This window comes from Anser anser, assembly GCF_964211835.1.
Source record: "Anser anser genome assembly, chromosome: 19".
Taxonomy (NCBI): domain Eukaryota; kingdom Metazoa; phylum Chordata; class Aves; order Anseriformes; family Anatidae; genus Anser; species Anser anser.
In genome coordinates this window covers 3,739,994-3,762,553 of record NC_139740.1, presented here as the reverse complement: position 1 = coordinate 3,762,553, position 22,560 = coordinate 3,739,994, and the positions used below count along the sequence as shown (strand labels likewise).

General features: G+C 43.8%; 1 protein-coding gene across 4 annotated transcripts in view; it reads left to right on the top strand.

Annotated features, from left to right (window-relative positions):
- SHISA6 (shisa family member 6) overlaps positions 1-22,560 on the top strand; it is a 252,827-nt gene that overhangs the window by 220,474 nt on the left and 9,793 nt on the right. The window contains exons 4-5 of one of the 4 annotated variants that reach the window (XM_083804849.1): positions 7,204-7,266; positions 19,206-19,331. In XM_083804849.1, coding sequence (XP_083660975.1) covers positions 7,204-7,266; positions 19,206-19,331 — 189 coding nt within the window. Of the gene's footprint in view, positions 1-7,203; positions 7,267-19,205; positions 19,359-22,560 lie in introns of all 4 variants that reach the window. The other 3 variants (XM_083804848.1, XM_083804851.1, XM_083804850.1) reach the window with 3 other exon arrangements.

Sequence of the window (22,560 nt, the reverse complement as noted above, 5' to 3'; positions counted from 1 at the left end):
TTGTCATCAGAAAAATAAACTGCTTGTTATGTCTTTTGCTGAATATCTCAGCTGGAGAGTAAGGTTGAAGGTAGGCAAATGCTGAGGCTGCTGAAAAGACCAGAGGGGCAGAAGGCAAGAAAGTGTATTTCATAGGGCAATGGCTTCTGTTGAGTCCGTTTCTTTGGTCCTGTCAAATATAGATTTCAGAGCAGTTCCCACTGCTTTAATAACTACTGCAAAACTAACACAAATTATTGCATGACTTTCAGAGCTATCATATATCTGTTATATAGCTGGCATATATTAAAAATATCCTTCTTTTGCTGTTTTTATAAGGGACTTTATTAGGGAAGACAGACCAGAAAATACAGCAATTTCTTTCCGTATTCTGACACTTGCTATTTTTTCCATTGGAGATCACAATAAATCAAGTTTTTATTAACAATAAACACATATAAAATCCCTGAGACTGAAAAAAATATACCCTAGAGTAGAGTAAAACAAAGTAGCAAAGGAAAGGTTACTTACACAAAGGTCCTTACACAAAAAGAATTGTTTAAGAGCATCTCCTGGATAAGAAGTGCAATGGGAATTCTTTGGGGTATATTTAAAGTTTTCTTCACCAGTTACTCAGAGTTTTACACCCTGAGGCAGACAATTGACTTTGCAATTTATGCTGCAAATTAGAGCTGTCAACCCTGACCACAGGAAGAAGAGATCCTCTCAATGCTGAGATCGGTACCTCCGCAGATGAAGACCCACCTCTGAGAAGAAGGGTGTGAGGGGCTGTTCAGTCCATCCCACCCCTGGAGCTGACCCAGGGTGCTCTGATTTCACATGCCCATTAGAGATGCTCTCAGGTCCCCAGGAGTCTGATCCTGATCTGCTCTGGGCACTTACAATGCCCATTGCCCAGAGATATCTGAGGGAGTTCATATTGTCCCACCGCTAAAGTCGCTCAGCTACTTTTGTTGTTGTTTTGGTGACCATAAAGCATTCTGCATATTCAGTGGAAAAATTATGGCTTTGTGTTTTATCATCCACAGTAAAGAAGACATTTACGTTTCTTAAAATCAATCATTGGATGCCACAGCTGACACCAGACTAAGTCTTTTAAAAAATGCAATGCCCTCTCAGCAAAATCTGGGAGATTATTAATTGAGAGATCTCTCCTCTCCATCTGGAGATGCTGGCTGGGGACACTGAGGAAAGGATCTTGGGGAAGTCTGGGGAAAACCTGAACCCCTCTCACGTGCCCATACCCACACCTCTCTGAGGCCTGACTCCAAGCTCAGCAGAAACCCCCTTCCTGCAGGAGACACCTGGCCTGGCCACGGGGGGCTGCCAGCCCACGTCAGTGTCACCTCCACGGGGAGACCTAGAGAAACAGGAGGAAGGGAGGAGGAGAAGAGACGAGAGCTTGGTGACAGTGCACAAGATTATCTGATGCCCTCAGCACTGAATGACGGCCTGCCTCGGAAGAAGCTGTCCCCTTTTCAGCGTCCAAGATGTCACTGCCACGGGCAGAATTTGGGTGCTGGGGCCTGTCCCCAGCAGTGCTGGCACTAGTGGTGGCAGGCGTGTGAGGTGGGCAGCACAGCTGGGGGCTGGACATGCCGTGCATGTTGTGTTGTCGGTGGGGCCACTTCCCTGGGGCGGATGCAAAGGACCTCCTGCAGGGACATGACAAGGCAGGAGATGTCAGGGCAGGCTGCTTTGGGGCTGGTCCCATGGTTGTCTAAGTTAATGCAGGTGCTTACGACTGGGTCCTACATGGTAGCGTTAAGCCTTCTGGAGGGCTCGGACAGGCTGGTACCTGCAGCAGAAGGGCCACCTGAGCAAGGCAGCCAGGCCGCCTAGACAGGCCCTCGTCCCCTGGCACCTGCAGGCTTCTCTTTCTCCCTCCTAAAGACTTGGTCTTTTCCTCACCCCGGAGGGACACAGCCTTCTCTTGACCTGTGCCACATTTCTCCTGCACCATCCCTCATGCAGACCCAGCATCCCATCCCTCCTGCTCCATCTTCCCTTCTCATTCTCCCTGTCATTAACGCCCCCACCACAGCCCCATCCCCACATGGCTTCTAGTTCCCAGAGCAGCAGTTATAGGATTCACGTGTAGACCACAGACACAGTCTTGTGGGATGCAGCATTTTGCTCTGTCCTAACTGCATGAGCCCATTTCCTTTGCAAAGAAACGTGAAGCCCTTACAGCCCCGTCTGTCCATGGGGCTTCTCCTGGATTCCCAAGGCTCTGGGACCACAGGTTTTCTTTCCCACTGTAGAATGCCTCTTTCTTTCTGCTGGTTATTGTATCTGATCACTCCTCCAGCTGTGTTCAGAAACTTTGCATTGTGGTCTGGCAATTCAGAGCACTATGAATCCTTTATTTCCCTGATGGAGTTTCCTAGTAAATAGCTTTGAACTCAGATCCTTGTCTCTACAATAGATATGCTTCTGCCTAACTGGCACTTCACAATTAACAGCATTATCTTGTTAAACCTGAAGAGGTGTAGGAAGGCTCAGCCATCATTTTAAAGCAATTTATTGCTTAGAAAGTGTTTACAATAGGCTACAGAAACTGTAAATGAAGACCAGTACTGCATTCAGATGCCTGATTAGCTCAGCCACATGAAAATGCCAATAATTCAGGATATGACTATTTTGGATGCCATTTCTTAAACGGTAACCTAAGAGCATGTGAGATTTTTCAGAGAAAAGATGAAGGGAAGGGAAGGGAAGGGAAGGGAAGGGAAGGGAAGGGAAGGGAAGGGAAGGGAAGGGAAGGGAAGGGAAGGGAAGGGAAGGGAAGGGAAGGGAAGGGAAGGGAAGGGAAGGGAAGGGAAGGGAAGGGAAGGGAAGGGAAGGGAAGGGAATTAGGGTGAAATGGAAAGCTGAGTCACAAGACCATGGCTCCTACTCATGCTGATATAGTCATACTGTCCCCAGTGAAGACATATCTTGCCCCAGCAGTGAGGTTGCCAGAGCAAGTCACTGCTTTGGAGTACTCTGTGTCTCGAGGAGAGAGAAAACTGTTGTTTCCCTTCTGGAACAGTTAATGTGCTAAAGTTTTGCCAGTTACTGTTTTAAATGCTCACATTTCACATGCATGTCTCCATCATCTCTGTGTAGCCTTTTATCTGTCAACTCCTTTAGTGTGAGCAGCATTAGTAGAGAATAGGACAAACAGTTTGTATCTTTGGATGTTTTTAGCAATTTGATTTGAAAAATAGCTTTGCCATAGCCACGCTGGAAGTCCTTGCTGTCCTTAACTACGCTGCATAACTGCAGCCTACGCCTGGCTGAAACCCAGAAGAACTAGCATAGGTACCACAGGCTGCTATACAAAGCACATGGAAGTATGGAGACCTCCTGGGGAAATACCTCACTTTTTAAGGACAGAAATGGCTGTGTAGAAATTTTCATGCTCAGTGAAGTTACCAGGTGAAAATGTCAAGGATAGGTCATCATAAAATACAATAGGCTCATTACTCATTACCTGGTTTGCACCTTTCAAAAATAGATTTAATAATTTATAAATAAAGTAATAAATGGTGGATGAAATAACTGATAAAATACATAATGAATAACAAGTTGAACATGATCCCATGATGCACTCTTGTGGCAAAGAAGGCCACCAGCATCCTGGGTGGCGTTAGGAGAAGCACTGACAGCAAGTCGAGGTGGGTGATCCTGCCCCTCTGCTCAGCACTGGCGAGACACATCTGGAGTGCTGGGTCCAGTGTTGGGGTCCCCAGCACAGGGGGGAGAGAGAGATTCTAGAGAGGCTCCAGAGTAGGACCACAAAGATGTTTAAGAAATTGGAGCATCTGCTGTATGGGAAGAGACAGAGAGAGCTCAGACTGTTTAGTCAGGAGAAAAGAAGTCTTGGGGAGGATCTAATCAATGTGTATTGATACCTGATGGGACAAATAAAGAAAACAGCCAAGTTCTTTCACTGGTGCCCACTGATAGGACAAGAGGCAATGGTCACAAACTGGAATACGGAAAATTCCAATTAAATTTAAGAAAAAAAACTTTCTTACTATGATGGTGGTGGAACGCTGGAAGTACTTTCCACCAGTGGAGATATTCAAAATCCAAATGCTGGCCAATGCTGCTCTAGCTGACCCTGTTTTGATTAGGCGGTTGGACCAGATGATCTCCAGAGGTGTCTCCAGTCTCAGCAGTTCTGTGATTCTGTGAACTCAGGAATAGAAAAACAGCTGTAAGAGAGAAGCAGTTGCTCTCAGGGCACAGACACCCCTGATGCACGCTGAGCAGAATGGCTGCCTTTGCAACCAAAAACCCTACAAATTCTGCATAGAGGAGACTGCTCTACAGTTCTGTATCTGGCAGTCTCAGCAACCCAGCTGCTGGCTGTATTGACTAAACACCACTCAAATGGCAATATCCAGAACACATTTGTGCCTGACAGTGTCGTGAACTGAATATAACTGAAGTCTGGCCCAGACCTTATCTCTAAAACTTTTCAGAAGCACAAAATATTTAGACTATCTAAGAGAATAATCAAGTTGCTGATTGGCAAGTCTCATGATCTAGAAATATCTACTTTTGGAGGAGTTTTCTAATAATAAATTGTTTTCTTACTCTGGCCAAAAAGTATAAAAGATCTAATAGGAGTTGAAGACAGGTGATTGAGAACTTAAGTATATAATGTTTTTTGGTAGCAAAGTCTAAAAATACTGCAGTTATTTCTTTTAAGTCATGTCAGACTTACCATCATGTAAAGTCTTTTAAAATTGTATTACCAAAAATGTCTGTTTGAACGCCAGAAAATGTTAAAACATAATGTAGGGATTAGTGAGCAGAATTCTGTGCCATACTTGCTGGAAACTGGATGACAAGTGTCCTAGCTGATCCCAAACCTCTGAAAGTCCCTCCAGACTGAGAGGGATTCCAGAAATATCAAAGAGTTAAATTTATACCGTTCATCTTCTGATCCTGTTTTCACATTAAAGTGAAATGAGTATGGAGGAACAGAAGCAAAATCACAGGTAATGACTGCAGGATTTTTGCTTGCTAAAACTAACCAACAATGGAAGATCCAAAGGAAAATTCTATCTTAGGAGACCTGTCGGCCACTTACTGAAGGGCACTTTAGATGCCTGTGGGAACCTGACCTCCTTTCAAGGTTTGCTCATAACATACTGGTAGCCAGGCTAATAAGCTTTCTAACCTTCATTGGCTGTGTATTTGATAAGTATCTGTTTTCTAGATGGAGATGCTAAGTAAGTTAAGGTGCCTAGTCTGTTGACATCAAAAAAAAATAAAAAAAAAATAACCTCTGGTTTTAATCCTGGCTGCACACAGACATTCAGCATGTTGTGCAAGGAGATGAATTTCCAGTGAGATAAAGTAGCAAACAAACCATGTCAAGCTGTTCTTTTAATTATTATTGTTTTTACTGTGCTTTTTTATCCAGGGAGAAATAGCTTGTATGAGGGACCAAGACTTTAGCTAGGTTTTCAGTAGTTTGTGGGAAAGTAATGAGACTAATTTGAGAAACATGGTGCTAATGAACCTCGATAGGGTAGATGCCATAATGGCTGACTAACCATAAAAAGTGAGTAAATATCAGTAGAAAGATGAACTGATGTATTTCCGCATTCAGTCTTTTTGTTACTGGTGGAAAAGGAGTTTGCTTATTAAATTTACAGATGATATGAAGCTTGGATGACCATAAGTCTATTAGAAGACGGGATTGGAATTTAAAATACTCTTTAAAAAATTTGAGAAATAGACTGAAAATAAATTGATTAAATGGAGAAAAATGCTATGCATTGGACTGAAACAAGAATACTAAAAAACTTTGTATATGTTGAACAAATGGACAAGTTGCAGTTCTTTTGAAAAGCAGGAAAAGCATAATAAATCATAAACTTGATATGAACCAGGAATTTTGCATCATTATGGAAAAGGAAAATATTGTGCAAGTTTGTGTGAACAAGAGTAGAGCACTTGGAAAAATCCACACACTCCACTTTGTACTAGTAAGGTCTCCTCCCGCAAACATGTCCCAGACTGGGTACCAGGCTGGAGAAGGATCTAGTTTAATCGTAAAGCGTGCAGGACACTAGGATGGAAACAAAGGCAAAACAAGTTTTATAGGGAAGTATGCAGGAAATGATGTCATTTAGCTTGAAGAATAAAGTTAAGGGAACACAAAATAGCAACTTTGCCATAAAAAACTATTGCAGAAAGAACAGGGATTTTCTCCATGTTCCTGGTAAACAGGAAGAAGCAGTAAAAAAAGGTAGTCTAAAAAAGCAGTAAGAAAGTTATTATGAAACAGGTCTCCTAGGGACAAAGAGAAATATCCATGAGAGGTTCTTAAGAATAGCAAATTAGACATTAGGCATGAGATGTAAAATCCTTGAAATCTTCTCCCCCTACTTTAATACAATCCCCATACCAAACAAAGAAGTACTGGACAAAGACAGGTAATTCCTTATTGAATGTTTTTCTGGAAACTAAAGACAGAAGTCTATCAGCAGTCACTTGTCTAATGTTTTTTGTTACAGTGAGACAGAGAGAAGAAAATTTTCCAACCCAGAGGACAGTTACTAATCACAAAGGTAGCAGTCAATCTGCCTTTGACCGCTCCACTCCTACTTTTCGGCATGGTGCATTTAATATGAATCCACCAGGTCTTGTGGTAGTCTCAGCTCTCAGGAGAGAGAGAGCTGCAGCCCAGGTGTAGCTGTTGAACTCTTCCTCCTGCATTTATGAAGCTACTGACTTGATCCTTCCCTAGACTCAATGTGACATCGCTGTTGTGTAAGGTTGTGGTCTCAGTGGGAGGGTCTGTTACCTGCGTAGCTGGGGATAATGTCCTGGAAAGCTCCATGTGGGATGGAGAAGGAGGAGTGGAGCTGGGGCTGTGAGGTTCCAGCAGCTCCCAGGAAGGCACCACTGGTGTTGGTTTGTTCCTGGCTGGGCATGCTTCTTACCTTTACAGACAACTCTAATTTGCAGGCTCAGCAGAAGGGGAACAGTTTGCCATTATCATGTTCTTCTTGCATCTGGAATTTTAAGTGAACTACATAACATAAACTTCTGCTTTCTTAAGCATTTTCTTCTTTCTTTAATCATGCTGAGATTTCCTGTGAATACTGTGAGCTGTAATTATCATCTGTAGATCAGTGGGTTTGCTAAGCTGTTTCTTAAAGGGATCTTTTTTTTTTTTTCTGTGAATTTCAGATGACCAAGAACAAAATTATAATCACCTGATACTAAACAGTGCCACCCAGACACCTACACATGGTAAGAGAAAACAAAGAGCAAAATTACACTTGTTGTAACTTTCCTCTGCCAGCCAGTAACATTTACTGGTATTAAAGTATGTTTCATGTTAATGGAATGGTTCCTATGGCAATGATGCATGAATGATGGATTCCATTAACATTAAACATAGGACCATATTTTACATTAGTGCACACAATTAAATATGGCCCAATCTTTTATAGCTTTACCTATCAACCTTGTGGTTCCCCCTGTCTGGTTGTTCCTTTCTCACTATCACATCAGCAAAGTTGTGTGAGATTTAACCATCCAAAACAGTAAAAATGATAACCAAAGAAAAGTCCGTCTTGTCAGCCAAGCCCCTCAACTCATAGTGCTGCTTGTGCATTTTTTTTAAGATACGTTAGAAGGACAGTGAATACGGGGTAAGGGCTCTTAAGCTGGCATGATTTTGGTATCATGATATGTGGCCAGAATTTGGGTTAGCTCTACCTTAGCTCCCTCCTTGCTTTGATTGCTGTTGTGGTTTAACCCAGCTGGCAGCTAAACACCACACAGCCGTTCACTCACCCTCCCCCCTCCCTCTCTGGGATGGGGGAGAGAAACGGGAAAGTGAAGCCTGTGAGTTGAGATAAAGACAGTTTATTAAGACAGGGAAATAATAATAACAATAACAATAATAATAATAATGTGTAAGAAAACAAGTGATGCACAATGCAATTGCTCACCACCCGCTGACCAATGCCCAGCCTATCCCCGAGCAGCCGGCCCCCCACCCCGGCCAGCCACCCCTATATATTGTTTAGCATGACGTCAGATGGTATGGAATACCCCTTTGGCCAGTTGGGGTCAGCTGTCCTGGGTCTGTCCCCTCCCAGCTCCTGCTGCACCCCCAGCCTGCTCGCTGGCAGGACAGAGCGAGAAGCCGAAAAGTCCTTGGCCTGGTGTAAACACTGCTCTGCAACAATTAAAACATCAGCATGTTATCAGCGCTCTTCTCATCCTAATCCAAAACATAGCACCCTACCAGCTACTATGAGGGAAAATTAACTCTGTCCTAACTGAAACCAGGACAATTGCCTTGGCTCAAGATTAGCAGTCAGGTGTGGGCAGCATGTCCCTCCCAGCATCACAGCAATCACAGACCACCCAGTCAAACCACCTGCCTCTTCCTGGCTCCATCCAAACCCAAACCAGTTGCTGGTTCTCCCTGCCACTGTGTAATCAGTGCAACTTCTGAGTGCACCCCAGCCCTCTGTGCTTTCTTCCCTGTTCACCTGCTGCCTTGTCTGGGTCTCCTCCTTGTTTTTCCCTGCACCCTTCACCCTGTGAATGTGAGATATTCCTCCAGCACTCACAGCTGGAACCTCCTCTCTGCTGAGGAACAAGTAAATGATGAGTAGATCTCATCCTAATATGTATTGGTTCTCTCTACCTGCAGCTCTGAATTGCTGTATTTGTTACTCTTTGTGTTCTGGCATTTGTTTTTAACTCTCTAACTTCATCCTGACAAATATTAGGGAACTGATTTATTGTGAAAGTTGTGTGTGCTTGAATAGGAACTTCCACACTTTGTTGTAAAAAAGTCTCCTCAAAGCTTTGGTGTTTCCCCTTCCTACTGGGTGGGTCTTGCTGCTGTTCAGTCTGCATGTTACTTTCAGTTGTAAGACTAGTTTTTTTTTCTTCCCATCTGCCAAAGAACACAGCGGAAACATCATCTTTAGATCTTGCAGTAACGTAGAAATATTTATTGAACATGATTTGAAGGCCTCAAACTCTCTCAAACTACCTTTTAAAATATTTTTTTCTCTCTCTTTTTTCTTTTTCTTTTTTTTTTCTTTTAATATTTACTACTTTCATGAGAAAAGTAATAGGATTGGAATTGTATTGTCTTCTTTCTGTATGCTACCACCCTTCTGTGGATGCTTCACATCCACAATGGCCTGGGATACCAGATATGCCCCAAAAGACACAGATAAGCCCAGTTTACCTGTGTCTGTGGTCTGTGTGCAGAGGTTTTAACATAGCTCCCCCACCAGATCCCTACTGCATTCAATAATTCAGAGTAACAATGTGCTAGAACAGTTAAACTTCCCTCTGAGCCTGACAGATGCTTTTCTTTTTTATCTACTTGAGAGACAAAACCAAAGCAGAAGTGTGCATGATCTTGGATTAGAAACTTTCGTGTTCTTGTGTGTGTGTGTGTGTGTGTGTGTGTGTTTCCCTCCACTAGTGTGCCTTAAAAATTGATAGTTTTAAACGAAACAAGGGGAGATTAGAGGTTAGGAAGAAATTCTTCACTCAGACAGTGATGAGGCACTGGAACGGGTTGCCCAGAGAGGCTGTGGATGCCCCATTCCTGGAAGTGTTCAAGGCCAGGTTGGACAAGACCCTTGGCAACCTGATCTAGTGGGTGGCATCCCTGCCCATGTCAGAGGGTTGGATCTGTGTGATCTTTAAGGTCCCTTCCAACCCACGCCATTCAATGGTTCTATGGTTTTAAACAGTTGGGTCATACAAAGCAATTTGAATGATCTGACTACAAATAACTGTATGATTCAGAGTCATGTTTGGTTCCTAAGTTATCCATATGGTCATGGACACTTTCATTTATGATACAGGTGTGTGCTGTTGATTGAGCCGTTGCTTGGTGTCTTTAAAGAGCTATTTGGACCTTTCAGATAAACGATCAAAAGGGAGAATTCAGTATTCATAATTTATTGCTGAAATTCTGAGTAAATTCTGGCAAAGCCAAAGATTTAATTTAATTCTCTTCCAGGGTAGGACGTGGCATATATTTTCTGTGTGATTATGCAGATTTGTAGGTGGACATGATTTGTCTTTCTCAGCACTGCGTTCGTGAGCTCTGTCCCTCAACCTCTCATACCCACCACACTGTGACACCTTCTGCAAGGAGCAGAAGAAGGGAAAGAAGCCAGTGTCAGGCTCAAGACACGTCCTGCATCACAAGTGGCCCAAGTTCATTCTCAACTGAAGTAAAACAAGCAGAGAAATGTTCTCATGATACCAGCAGCAAGCAAGCAAGGCAGCAGATGTAGGTGACATGCCTCCAAACAAACAACATTGTTAACACAGAATATCACTTCAGCCTGAGCAGCCAGAAAATCCCCCCCGCCCCGTGTCTGGGGGATGCACTTAGCCTGGTATATATGATGGGGAGAGTGAGTTGTTGCAAACTGGAATACCTATCAGGATGAAAACTCAGATCCTCTGGGTTGGTGATCCCATCCCCACCATCCCAGCAACTTCGTGGTTCCTTACTTTCTCCCATTATTCCCATTACAATGCCTCTCCAAAGTCATATAACCTCAGCAATAATCAGAGGAGGCTCTCCACATGTGATAGACGTGGGGCCCAGGGCTCTGCAAGGGACCTTCTCGTCTAGGAGGGATGAAAGCCAAGCCCCCTGAGCTCTCCTTTCCCCACACTGTACCAGCTAGCCTTTTGTGGGTGTAAAGCAAATGGCACCAGACCATTGGCTTCCCCGATGGTATTGGGAATCATAACAGGACCTAAGCAGGGAGGAATGATCCAGATGTCCTGTTGCAGTGGAGCAGCTGTTCCACCAAACAGTGTTTTGGAAACACCTTTCTGTACCTCTGTCTGCAACTCAGTGTTTGTTCAGCTGAGACAGAGGATTGCAAAATCCAGTTTCCATGGACTGATACTTCCTGGTGGCCCATGTCTTGCTGCATGCAGATGTCACTGTGACAAGACCTCTCTGAATGCGCGCAAAGCTTATCAGCACCATATGCAAACACTCCCTTGTATTACTGCGGCAGTTTTTTCCTGCAAATAAACAAACTGAAATAAAGTAAATCCATGCTCACAAGGACCAAGGAAAAAAAAAAAAAAAGGAAAGAAGAAAAAAAAAGGCAAATTTGGCATGAGTTATGTGAGCTGTTCACATTCAACATCAGGTTCCCAGAGGTCTCAGTCGCCAAGGGTCTCAGTTTTAACCTGGCTTGGGGTTGCGGCACACAGCTTCTCAATGCAAGGGTATGCCCATTGCAGTGGGTCGTGCAGCCATGAGATCATGATGTGATTATACCAAATTCTTCTGATGCAGGAAGGAATAACCACTAATTAATGAGGGGATCGTGTATAATCTGTTCTGTCAGGCTGCTATCATTTGATTAACCTAGTGCTGTTTGCAGCACAGCCAATGCAGGGTGAGAGGAAAGTCTCCCTTTTCCTGCTGCCTGGCCAGCAAAAAATGTTTGCAGAGAGGTGACACGTTTGTGCTGTCCTGCAGAACGTGGCATGGGGAAGACACTTTCCAGTGAAGACCATGATGAATAACCAGAGGCAAGTGGGTCTGTCAGATCGTGGTCTGCCACACCAGGATTTCATTTCTGCTGTTGCTGAGGGCTCTGAGCTCCCCAGTGTGACTTTCAGCATCTCACCTCTGAAAGAAGGCTGTTGACTTTCTTTCTGGTGTGGGTCTGTTCATGTACCTAATTCATTCCTGGGGCACTGAACGTCCCATTACAGAAATTTCTATGGGCTTTTAGCAACCTCAGTCTAAATTCTGCTTTCAGTAACCTTCAGGCCTCAGTTCCACTGAAATCAGAAGTTTAACGTTGGTTCCCTTAGCTCTAAACTTCAGCTCTAGACATCAGCTGCATATTTTAGCTCCAAATAGAGAATTCCACACCTGCTTTTGGAGTAGTAGACATTTTGTATACAAAAGGTGAATGTGAGTGCTCAAGTACTCGTTTCTGTGTGCAGCTAAATTTTGCATATGAAATGCAGGTACACCTTTTGATACGTTAATTTGTCGTGTTTATCTACTTAGTCTTTATACAAAATAAGCACATACAAAATATTCCCTTATAAAAAACTTAAAATATGAAAAAATAGAAGATAGGTGTACAGAACTGAAGCAGTGTAGCATTAGCTATCATAAATATATATTGACTGCCTGGGTTCAGTTTCTGTAAATCTTATTTATTTTTTACTGCTACTTAAGTTTAATCTCATTATATTCAGTGCATATTTAATTACACTAAACCACCAAAAACCTTGTATAAACATTTTTATGTCTATATAAATAACAAGGAAATTGCTAAATAATATAGTTAGTAGGAAGTTCACATCATAATTTTTATGTCAGTTCATTTGATAATCATCTCAAAAAAATACCTGGTAAAACCAAAAACCGTAAGCAACAAATGGCTTCACTTTGAGTTTTTAATTTGGTCAAGTGCTTTTCCACAGATAATGTCTGGGTTTACTCTGACAGAGGTGAATTCAATTCTATAGCAGTACCCATGTGAACTTTAAACAAACTCCTATGCACACATGCATGTATGTGTGCCTCTCATTTATAACCCTTCCTTCCTTCCTTCCTTCCTTCCTTCCTTCCTTCCTTCCTTCCTTCCTTCCTTCCTTCCTTCCTTCCTTCCTTTTTTTCCTTTTTTTCCTTTTTTCCTTTTTCCCTTTTTTTCCCTTTTTTTCCCCTTTTTTTTCCCCTTTTTTTCCCTTTTCTTCATTTCAAACATTCAGGACATCTTCCTTCCCACACAGTAACAGGACTTTGGGGGATATATTGCTATAATAATTCTTGCATCAGTTTTCTAACATCAGACCAGAAACTTTGATTTGGGACAATCCCAGAGGATATGAAAATGGTTCCCTATACTGTCACATCTCCTCCAGCAATTTGTTGAGAGTCTATTGTGTTTAAGACACTGTTTACAAAATCATAACAATTAAGGACTGTTTAAATTAGATTTATCCCCAGTAGAAATATATGTGAGAAAATTAAAGATAATCAGATCTTCAGTATATAACCTACAGAACAAGTACACACATTATGTTCACTGCACTTTCTGCAAAGCAGCAGGGCTTTAATGATGGAGATATCAGTGGCAATCAGTGATTCAGCCACCTATTGCACAAACTTTGCAAAGCAAAGTACACAGAGATTGGTGTGTTGCAGTACAGTTCCAGTTACACTCTCATGAGGCAGACTGGAGCCAAGTGTTTGGTGAATCAGGATCACCATTCACCTGACTCGACCTGGAAATTTGCTGGTAATGTCCTTCAATGCAGAGCCAGCCTCAGCACAAGGGGTGTATTTGTTTTGCTTGGGTTGTGGTTGCACTTGAGTCACGCGACAAGTGATAACATGTGCTGACCTTCCTTTAGTCAACAGAGGACAGAGAACAACCTTGGGACAGAGCACAGACAGAGGGTTTCAATGGCAGCTTCCTTTACAGACTTCAGCATTGAAGCAACTGGTCTTTGCTTTTTAGACAAAATATTTTGTGTGTTCAGACAAAGGAATCATTGTTTTCATGGTCTTGTTATGGAGGGACTGAAACAGGGTCCCAGCTCTGTGTGCAGCCCCTCTGCGGAGCATGGAGGCCTCAACATGCAGATGGATGCTGTTCAGACGCCCCTGATGTGGCCCATGGCCCAACCAGATGTGCCCCTGGGTCTCCATTCTCACCTGTGGGAGGACCCTGAGGAGCTTCTCTCTATGACAATACCACTGGGAAACAAAGGGCCACATGAACTGGATAGCTCTGACACTGGCCTCAGGCTCTTCTTACAGAAGCAGAAGACCCTGAACTATAATTGAGGCAAAACAGTGTCTTTATCCTAAGTGGACGTGAGACTGGTGGAAAATAAATAAATTAATTAATAAAAAAGTTCTGGAGGTAAAACAACAGCATCATAAAAATCAGAGCATGCAGAATTGCTGAACCCAGTGGCTCTTTGCTATTTGCATTGCTAGGAGTGCTGTCGGTGTGGAGCTCCCTGTGGCACAGCCAGAAGGTTGTGGTGCTCCCTGCATCACCCCCAGCCCACTGGGGGCTTGTTCCTCGCCTTAGTCCCAAAGAGCTGAAAGGAGAGAACCCCAGCTAAGCCACCCAGAGTGGATGATTTGTGTCTCTCAGTGGCTGGAGCTAATACCAACTTACTGACTTTTCTAGACTGCTGCCAGGATCACACCTGATGCATTTGCCTCTTTGGGTCTGCTTCCCCTCCCTGCAGGTGCAAGCTTTGAGCAGGAGGCACTTGCAGAGGTGGAAGGAGTTAACAGGCTGATGTTTTCCAACTGCAGTCTCAAATTTGGCAGGAATGAGTCCTGGTCCCAGCTGTGCACCCTTCTATGTGCTGGCTGCTCTCATGCCAGAGCCATGAGTTGTTTTCTGCATCCCTGTAAAAAGACAACCAAGGGAGAAATGAAAGTGTCTTTTGCGGTGATTGCTAAGTGCAATCGTACTTTCTGAAGTTTTCTCTTTCATTTTAGTTGGCAACATTATTCCTGTCACCCTGTGTTGTGGTGTGTAACGATGCTATGCCCTGTTAAGCACAGTGTGCTCTGAAGCATCATGTCAATAGTCCCTGGGTGATATAATTCAGGTATATTATTAAATCATGTGCATACATCGTAACATGTAAGGGCATCTTGCAGTGTGCTGGTATAGCTCACCCTCTTTGCTTTTTAACCCTTCAGATTGCTGTTCTGTACTCAGCCCCGAAAGACCTAATCCAAAAGTCATCCTGATATGCAGAGGTGTTTTATTTTCCACTAACTGAATTTTAAACCCCACATCTCCAATTCCTATAAACAAGGATAGCTATTCCCTGAGAGCTGCTGATTTACACCACAGAGGATCTGAGCTGGAAATGTAAAAACCTCTCTGAGATTCTTTGTGAGACATGCAAAAGACTATTAATAACAGTATTTATAACACGAAAAAAAGAAGTGTGAAAACACAGATAGCTCCCTCCAAAAAAGCTGAAGATACAAGTTGTAAATTTTAATTCCAGTGTGTGAACATCAGCTCTGTGCCTGCTATAGCAGCGTGTCATTCCCAGGACGGCTCAGGCGGTGCTAAGTCTTGGCACAGAAGGCTACCAAATGTCATCAGCAACTACCATATTTTCTTGAGGAATGTGTCCCTTTGTAAGAGCTTGCATCCGAATCAGAGAAGACTTTGCGTCTGAGCCTTCAAATGGCTGAGCAGAAGGCAATGCTGGGGGAGCAGTGTGTGCTTTGACAGAGGACTGAAGCTATGATGAGCTGAAGCTGAGCAGCAGAAGGCTTGGTTGTATCAGCTTCTCCTAGGTGACATTGTTTGCTTTCTCTGGGTGAATGTTTTAAAAGGCATCTGTTGAAATGTCTTGCAAAATTCACACAACATATGTGCAGACTCATATGCAAATATGGAGCACATCCTTTTTGCCACTTGAGCTTTGTTTAAAACTTTGCCATAAATTCAAGGTGTTTTTTTTTTTTTTTTTTTTTTGTCTTGGTTGTCATCTGCTCCTGTCCTCATACATGAAAGTTTCTGTTCCTCATGTAAACAAACTTTGAAAGAAACTGCCTTCAAAGAACAAGGACAGAGCAAGACACTTCACAGACTTCAGGTCTGGTCGCCACCACACAAGCTTTATAAATCTTGAGATTGCTTCTCAGCCCTGTGCTTGCACAGAGTTTGCAAAGTGATGAAAGTACAATGAGTCTCTCCCTCAAATGACAGCAATTTTCTTTCCTTCATAGATTATAAAGCAATGGGGTGTATGCATAAAGCAGAAGTGTGAATCCATAATGTCCACTCAGAGGCCAGCTGCAATTGCCATCCCCAGTGCATGGAGGGAAGTGCTGCAGCCCCCTAAAATCCATGCAGGTGATGTGCCAGCCCTTGGAAAGGCCATTGCAGGAGAGGTGCTCCTCTGGCAGTCCCGCAGTGCCGCAGTGCTCCTGGTTCCTCAGGAGCAGAGCTCTCTGCACTGTCACCACTCCCATCTGCTGCAGGGTGGCGCCTTCTCGAGTCTTCCTCTAAGACCCTGGTCCAAATGGTACAGGGGAGCCTTTCTGAGCCTGGCCCATGAGTCCACTGGTTTTCATGGAAGTACAACAGGGTTTGGACTGGCTCAACAGTTCTGGCCCATGAAGCGGAAGAAATGCACTGTTCTTGCTTGGTAGGTCGCCAAGAAGAAAGATTAGAGCTGCAAAGGCCAAGTCTTTGTCCACAAAGACGCCTGCTCCCTTCCTGAGCTCACCGTGCCAATGTTATGCAGCCTCGTGTGTTTGGCAGTGCTGTCCCATGTCACCAGCCCTGCCTGTGGCTGGAGCAATGCAGCACTCTGGCAGCAGCACTGTGAAACTGCTGATGCTCAGCAGAAGAGGAAATTCTGCAGGGTTGAGCCCTCTCCTGCTGAATTAATCAGAGAGACACTTTCTGAATTTTAAGATGTTGCATTGGCTGTAAAAAGGTGTGGTTGCTTCAATGCTGTAGCAAAAGAGAATCTTGAAACCAGTAGAAATGAGGTTGCTGGGTGATGTTCCCATCTCTGTAGTGCACTATGCACTGGGTGAGCTTCATTTCATCCATGTTCCTCTGCAAATAGCTTTGCAAATTTGCCCAGACATAAACTGGGGTGTGGCTGCAGAATGGAGGTAAGGCAAACACGGTCTAATACTGATTTTCAAAGGTAAATCCAGTAACCATAGCACATTGTCCATCTTCCAGCGGGCATCTCCCATTGCCCAGAACACAGAACTGAACTGGAATGAGTGGGAATGATGGGGAACAGAGCAGTGTGCCACCTCATCTGTCTTGCAGGAAATGGGGAGATCTTCCTATTTACATCATGTTAATTAACTATGTCTTGCACCTTCCATAGGAGCCAATAAGCACCACAAATGAAAAAGAGAGACCAGAGAAAATTGTGACTCAAATACATTGCAGGAGCGATGAACTATTAAGAAACTTTTGCTGAACTGGTCCCAGAATTTAAATTGCACAGAATTTTCTCCTTACCAGAGCTTCTCAGGCCTCTGATCTTTCCCTCAAACTATATTATACAAAAGACATCTGAAGTTATCTTTGGTCATTTCAGTTTATCCCTTATTTTACTGAATGATAAGTAGCGGATTTCAAGGTGACTTCTAATTTGGCAAAATCATAATGGTCTGTTCCTGACTGACTGGATGGAAAAAGCAGTAAGAAGATGCAGTGATTCTGCACAAGCCCATCAGATAAATGTGTGGCACTTAATTTCACACATCTCATGCAAGCAGTCAATTAATGCTCCTGCTTTGGCACTGAACACAAGCTCCATATATATGAGTGGGCTTATTTCAGCTTGCCCAAACCTCCATGCAAAATGGAGATTATATACAGGTTCTGGCTGTAAAAATTGCAGAGGTGTTACCCAGGGTCCTTGCCACACAAGCACTAATAGGAGTGGGGATATAGTTTCCATGCTGATATAGTCTCTGTTGACTGGATAATATCTAATCGTTTCCCCCTCCCTTGAATATGATGCATTTCCTAATCCTGCAGTCAGTCTGCGAGACGTGCGTTGAAGTCATCAGCAGAAAAATAATGCTCTCAGAGAGATGACACATTAGCTATATGCTCACTTGGAGTTAAGTTCTTTTTACCAGGTAGTAACTATTCCAGTAGCATAGTCCTGCTCTGTAACTCAAACAAGGCTCCAGGCAGGACCCAGGCAGCAGGGGAGGAGATGATACGACTCCTGAAAAAAAAAATAACAACAGCAACAACAACAGCAACAACAACAACAACAATAATAATAATAATAATAATTGTGGGAAACAGTTGAATCTGGGGCAGAAGCTGTGCTTTAATTCCCACCAGTCCATAGATCAGGGGAGACAGAGGGTCTTCAGGCACATGAGTGAGTACTGAGCACATGTTGCGTTGCTCTTCATGAGCACCCTTTTGAAGAGTGGCAGGCAGGTGTGAAACCAAGCCTTAGGCATTCTGCTGCTCCTCAGCTGCATCAGAACATTTTGTCCTCTGATTTATATCATCACAGCACACTCGGAGTGGCCACCTCTTTGGTCTTTTAACCCAGCTAGTGCAACCCCATCACTGCTACAAGCCCACACAGAGCCCCTTTCCATGACCCTGTAGCCTCTTCTAGCTTTGCTCCCAACAATTGCAGCTCTTGCTATTTTTAATACTCTTATCTCTGCCTACTTTAATATTTGAACACCTGGGAGTTATAAATGCTTTACTTCAACAGGCCTCTGTCCCTCAGCTGAGCTGATGAAAGACCTTTTTCCATCCAACTTGCAGCAAAGGGATGTGATTTCAGTTACAAGGCAAACTCTGCAGATTGCCTGGACTTCACTTTTAACATTGTAGTTCAGTGCTAATCTTTATTGGCAGTGCCCTCGGCGTTAGCATCCTGACAGAGGATGTTTTGACATGGGCTGGGGACTCCCTCAGTGACCAACATAGCGGAAAAATGTAGGGGAGGGCATCCTCCAACCCTGCTTCCCCACCTCAGGATCCTCCCCAGGCCTTGCCTCATCTTGTGACTGCACCTAGATGTGCTCAGCTCTGCTTCATGCTTCCCACGTGCAGGGGATCGTGGCCATCCCTAGGGCCCACCAGATCTCTGGGGCTGGGGACTGGGCTTTGTACAGGAGCTTCCAGGTTCAGAGCACAGGCCAGCAATCTGGCATGATGAGAGAGCAACTTGATTATCAGCCCCAGTTAAAATGAACCCACAGACACATTTCTGTGGCTATGAGGAACGCATATCTTGCTGGGGTGAAGGTAGGTGATGGTGTCTGAACTTGTACAGGATGCGCTGGGGTTGGTCCCACCACACTGTGGTGCAGCCCTGCAGGATACGTGACCCACCGTCCACCAGCCCCTGGGAGGAGGGCTGCTCTGTCTGTCTGGGGACTTTCAAGACAGCAGTTTGCTTCTCTCCATAATTGCTGTGGAAAAGGAAACAAAGCCACAGGACCCATTTTTTACCAATCTGCGGGTACCAAGCTGAATTATGCCCAAGAGCCTGTTGCTGAGGCTGGCTCAGATATAGCTCTCCTCCCTAGCCAGATCTGTGGGGATGGCTCACCTCTCATCTTGTTTTGGTGCATGCTGTGGACGTGTCTTTCTCTCTTTTGTTGTTTGTTTTTCATTTTTTTGCAGACAAGCCACGGATGAACAACATCCTTACTTCTGCCACTGAACCTTATGATCTGTCCTTCTCCCGGTCCTTCCAGAACCTCTCTCACCTCCCACCATCCTACGAGTCTGCCGTCAAGACAAACCCAAGTAAATATTCTTCTCTGAAGAGACTAAGTAGGTGCCAGCTCATTTCATTTCCTTTGTATCGCATTTGCTCATAAGCCGCGGTGGGCACAACTTTAAAACAACAATCTTCCTCCCTCTGTTGTTGCACTGCCCAAGTTGGCAACTCTGGTAATGATTCTTCCGACTGTCACTTCCCATCAAGGAAGAGCAGAGAGAAAGAGTCCCTTCATTACCGTGAGAGCACACGTGGTTATTTGCTTACTGACCTCCTCACAGCGCTGCCTCCCACCCCTCCACCTCATATCTGCTCCTGGTGGAGTCATCTGAGAATCCTTTTTCTTTGTGGCGGAGCCAAGATGAGCCAGGCTGGCTCTGCCTCCACCAGCCAAGCTCGCCTCGGTGCTCACCATCCGCATGAGCAGCTGGAACCAGGTGACAAACCTAGGCCAAAGAAAAGCTGCTGAAATGTCTGGGAACATTGATTTCAGTAGGAGCACCTCTGCCTTTCAGCAGTGCTGAAATCCACCATGTGTCATGGTGTGTGTGTCCGGAGCCGGTCCTGACCCGCACCGTACACTAGTCAATGATGCATTTCTGATGTCTTGGCGTGTTGCTCTCTGCCCTGTTCACACCATTTAGTATCTGTTCTTTCTTGCTGTTTTACATATTGCATTGTTCTGACAACTTTTCTGTAATGCACACCACTGTTGCTGATGGTAAATCTCTTCAGAAAATCATGGAATTCTCTTCAGTTTGGTGGGATTTTGAAATAAGTGATATTTTGTGATGAAAAACCCTCTATCCAGACTGAGACATCAAGTTTTTATTACGTTTCCAAGTACATTTTTGGGTGCAGCCAGGTATTTATACTGCTTAATTTAGAAAAATAATTTAGGTGTCTATACTTGCAATAGTTTCATGGAAGGTAGGTGGGGATGACGAGTAGATCTTACTTCCTTAGTCTGTATAAAATTTGCATTCCCAATTCAGCCAGATAACAGAGACACACAAAATTAAGCAGCTGAGAAGCCCTTGGACTGTCCGTAACACAACATTTGGAGCTCTGTCTCTCAGCCATAAACATTTTCCACTCCCTGCATCCCTGAGATGAGCTGTCCATGTTCTTGCGCAGTTTTGATGATATTACCTGATAATGGGAAACTCTTGAAATCATGACATTGAAACATTACTGCTTTAAAATGTTGCTAATTTGAGATGATGACTTATTTTAATTGCTCAGATGAAATTGCATAAAAATATATCCCTTGAAAAGCCCCCAAAATGTTCTTTTATTTGCAATTGGTTTGCAATGCTTGGGATTACCTGGAATAAATACTTCCAGTTCAGAGGCTGGAAGAGCTCTTGAAATTATTGGGAGGAAGTTAGGGAAGCGCCCACCAGGAACTGCACCAATGACTGCTCTTGTTGTGATGAAGGGAATGATCAGGGCCTCTTCCAACCTGTGATTCATCTTTTGTGTTACGTGTTGTGCATAGATTGAAAGTCACTGAATGCTCCTTGAGTAAAGGATATTGATGTAGCTCACTGAAACGTTAAAAAACAACCAATGCGTGCTAACTGAAACTCCTACACCTTTCACAGCCAACATCTGGAAATGTATATCAGATTTGAACATTACTCTCTACCCACTCCTACCATGCTTACCTGACTCACGCTGAATATAAATTCACTCAAACCAAGCAATGCCACCGGTGCACTGGTCATTACCTTGCTAAATGTCTGGCCCATGAGGTCTGGAAAATTTTGCTTTGCAGTTGAAGAAAGGATAGGTCCCTCCATGTCCAACCTGCCCCTCAGTGTGTCACAGAAGAAGGGAATATGTATTGTCCTCCAGCACTGTTTTCTAGATATTTGTATAAAAAGATTAAAACAGGCTTGTGTTAAGGTACCAAGCTCAAATGCCTTCAAGAATGTGCTGAGCAGAGTCAGCCTTCCTCTCCTGAGGCATTCCTGACCCTCTGGGCAGTTACATCCCTGTCCCCATTCAGGATACACCTGGCAGTCAACACGAACCTAAGAATATGAGAGTTCATCTCTAGCTATTGGCTATGGAAGATATGTGGGGTTCATTCACGCCTTTACCTTTTCAGCAACATCAGCCCTAGAAGGAAATCCCTGCATAACACAAGGGAAAGAGCAGTTATTTTCCTGTCACTGTCAGGTCTAGACCAGTCCATCCCCTTGCAAAGAGCCTGACAAATGCTAAACCAACAGCCTCACAATATATGTTTAGGTAACTAAATAAAACTTTCAGCTCTGAAAGTGCTAAGCATTCCACGCTTCCACTGGGCTTTCATAGACTCAACACCTCTAGGATAACTGAATCATGTTCTTATATCTGGTCTTCTCCAGAGCCAAAGGAAAATAAGAAGCCAGACTTTCATTTCCAAAATGACAACAACATCATTTTCTTAGTGCATATGTAGGAGCTAAAGACAACAGAAAGTCTGTGGGAACAACAACAACAGCAAAATAGTCTGGGCTTTGCAAATGAATTATTGCATTTGAATTTTTCATATTTAAAATAATTTGTTTCTAGTGAACTGCCTTTCACGCTTAAAAAAAATGTGTTGTTCTGAAAAATTCAATAGCAAATATGATATTTCTATTTAAGTCAAACAAAATGCATAAGATACTCTTAAAATCTGTGTTTCAGCTTATTGTCTGGGTTTCTTCAGGCTTTCCAGACAGCTGAAGGTCACTTGTTTTCCCACAGTTAGCAGAGGCAAGTAGTGAAAGACAGTTTCTGCCCAAGAACATCTGAACTGAATAATCAAGGCGTCTCCAGGAACAAAGACTTATTTACTATCTCCTTGCTAGAGATGAGGAGCCAGAGCTCAGCGAGGCTATGGTCAGACCTACCTCACCCTATTTTATCCTGCAGCAATCAGGCATCTTTTCTCTGTTTCATCCAGGCACCTCTATAACCAGTAAAGGACAGTCATATCCACATTAGAAGGTGCCAGTCTCTCATTTGCTCCTGAGTTGCTCTGGCAAACTTACCTAGCCTATTGCTGGATAACAAGCCTGATTTTTGATGCCTAGAGCTTAATGAAGTATTTCCCAGTCTAGGAGACTCATCTAGGTGATTTGTGCAACAAGGAAGCACAGTTGCTTCAAGGCACAGACACCTGGAGACCCAGCGGGGAGGTGCTACCAGTGGAGCCAGGCTGGAGGATCTCTCAGGGCCCCTCCACGGGATGCTCTGTGCCAGCTTTACCTTCACCCT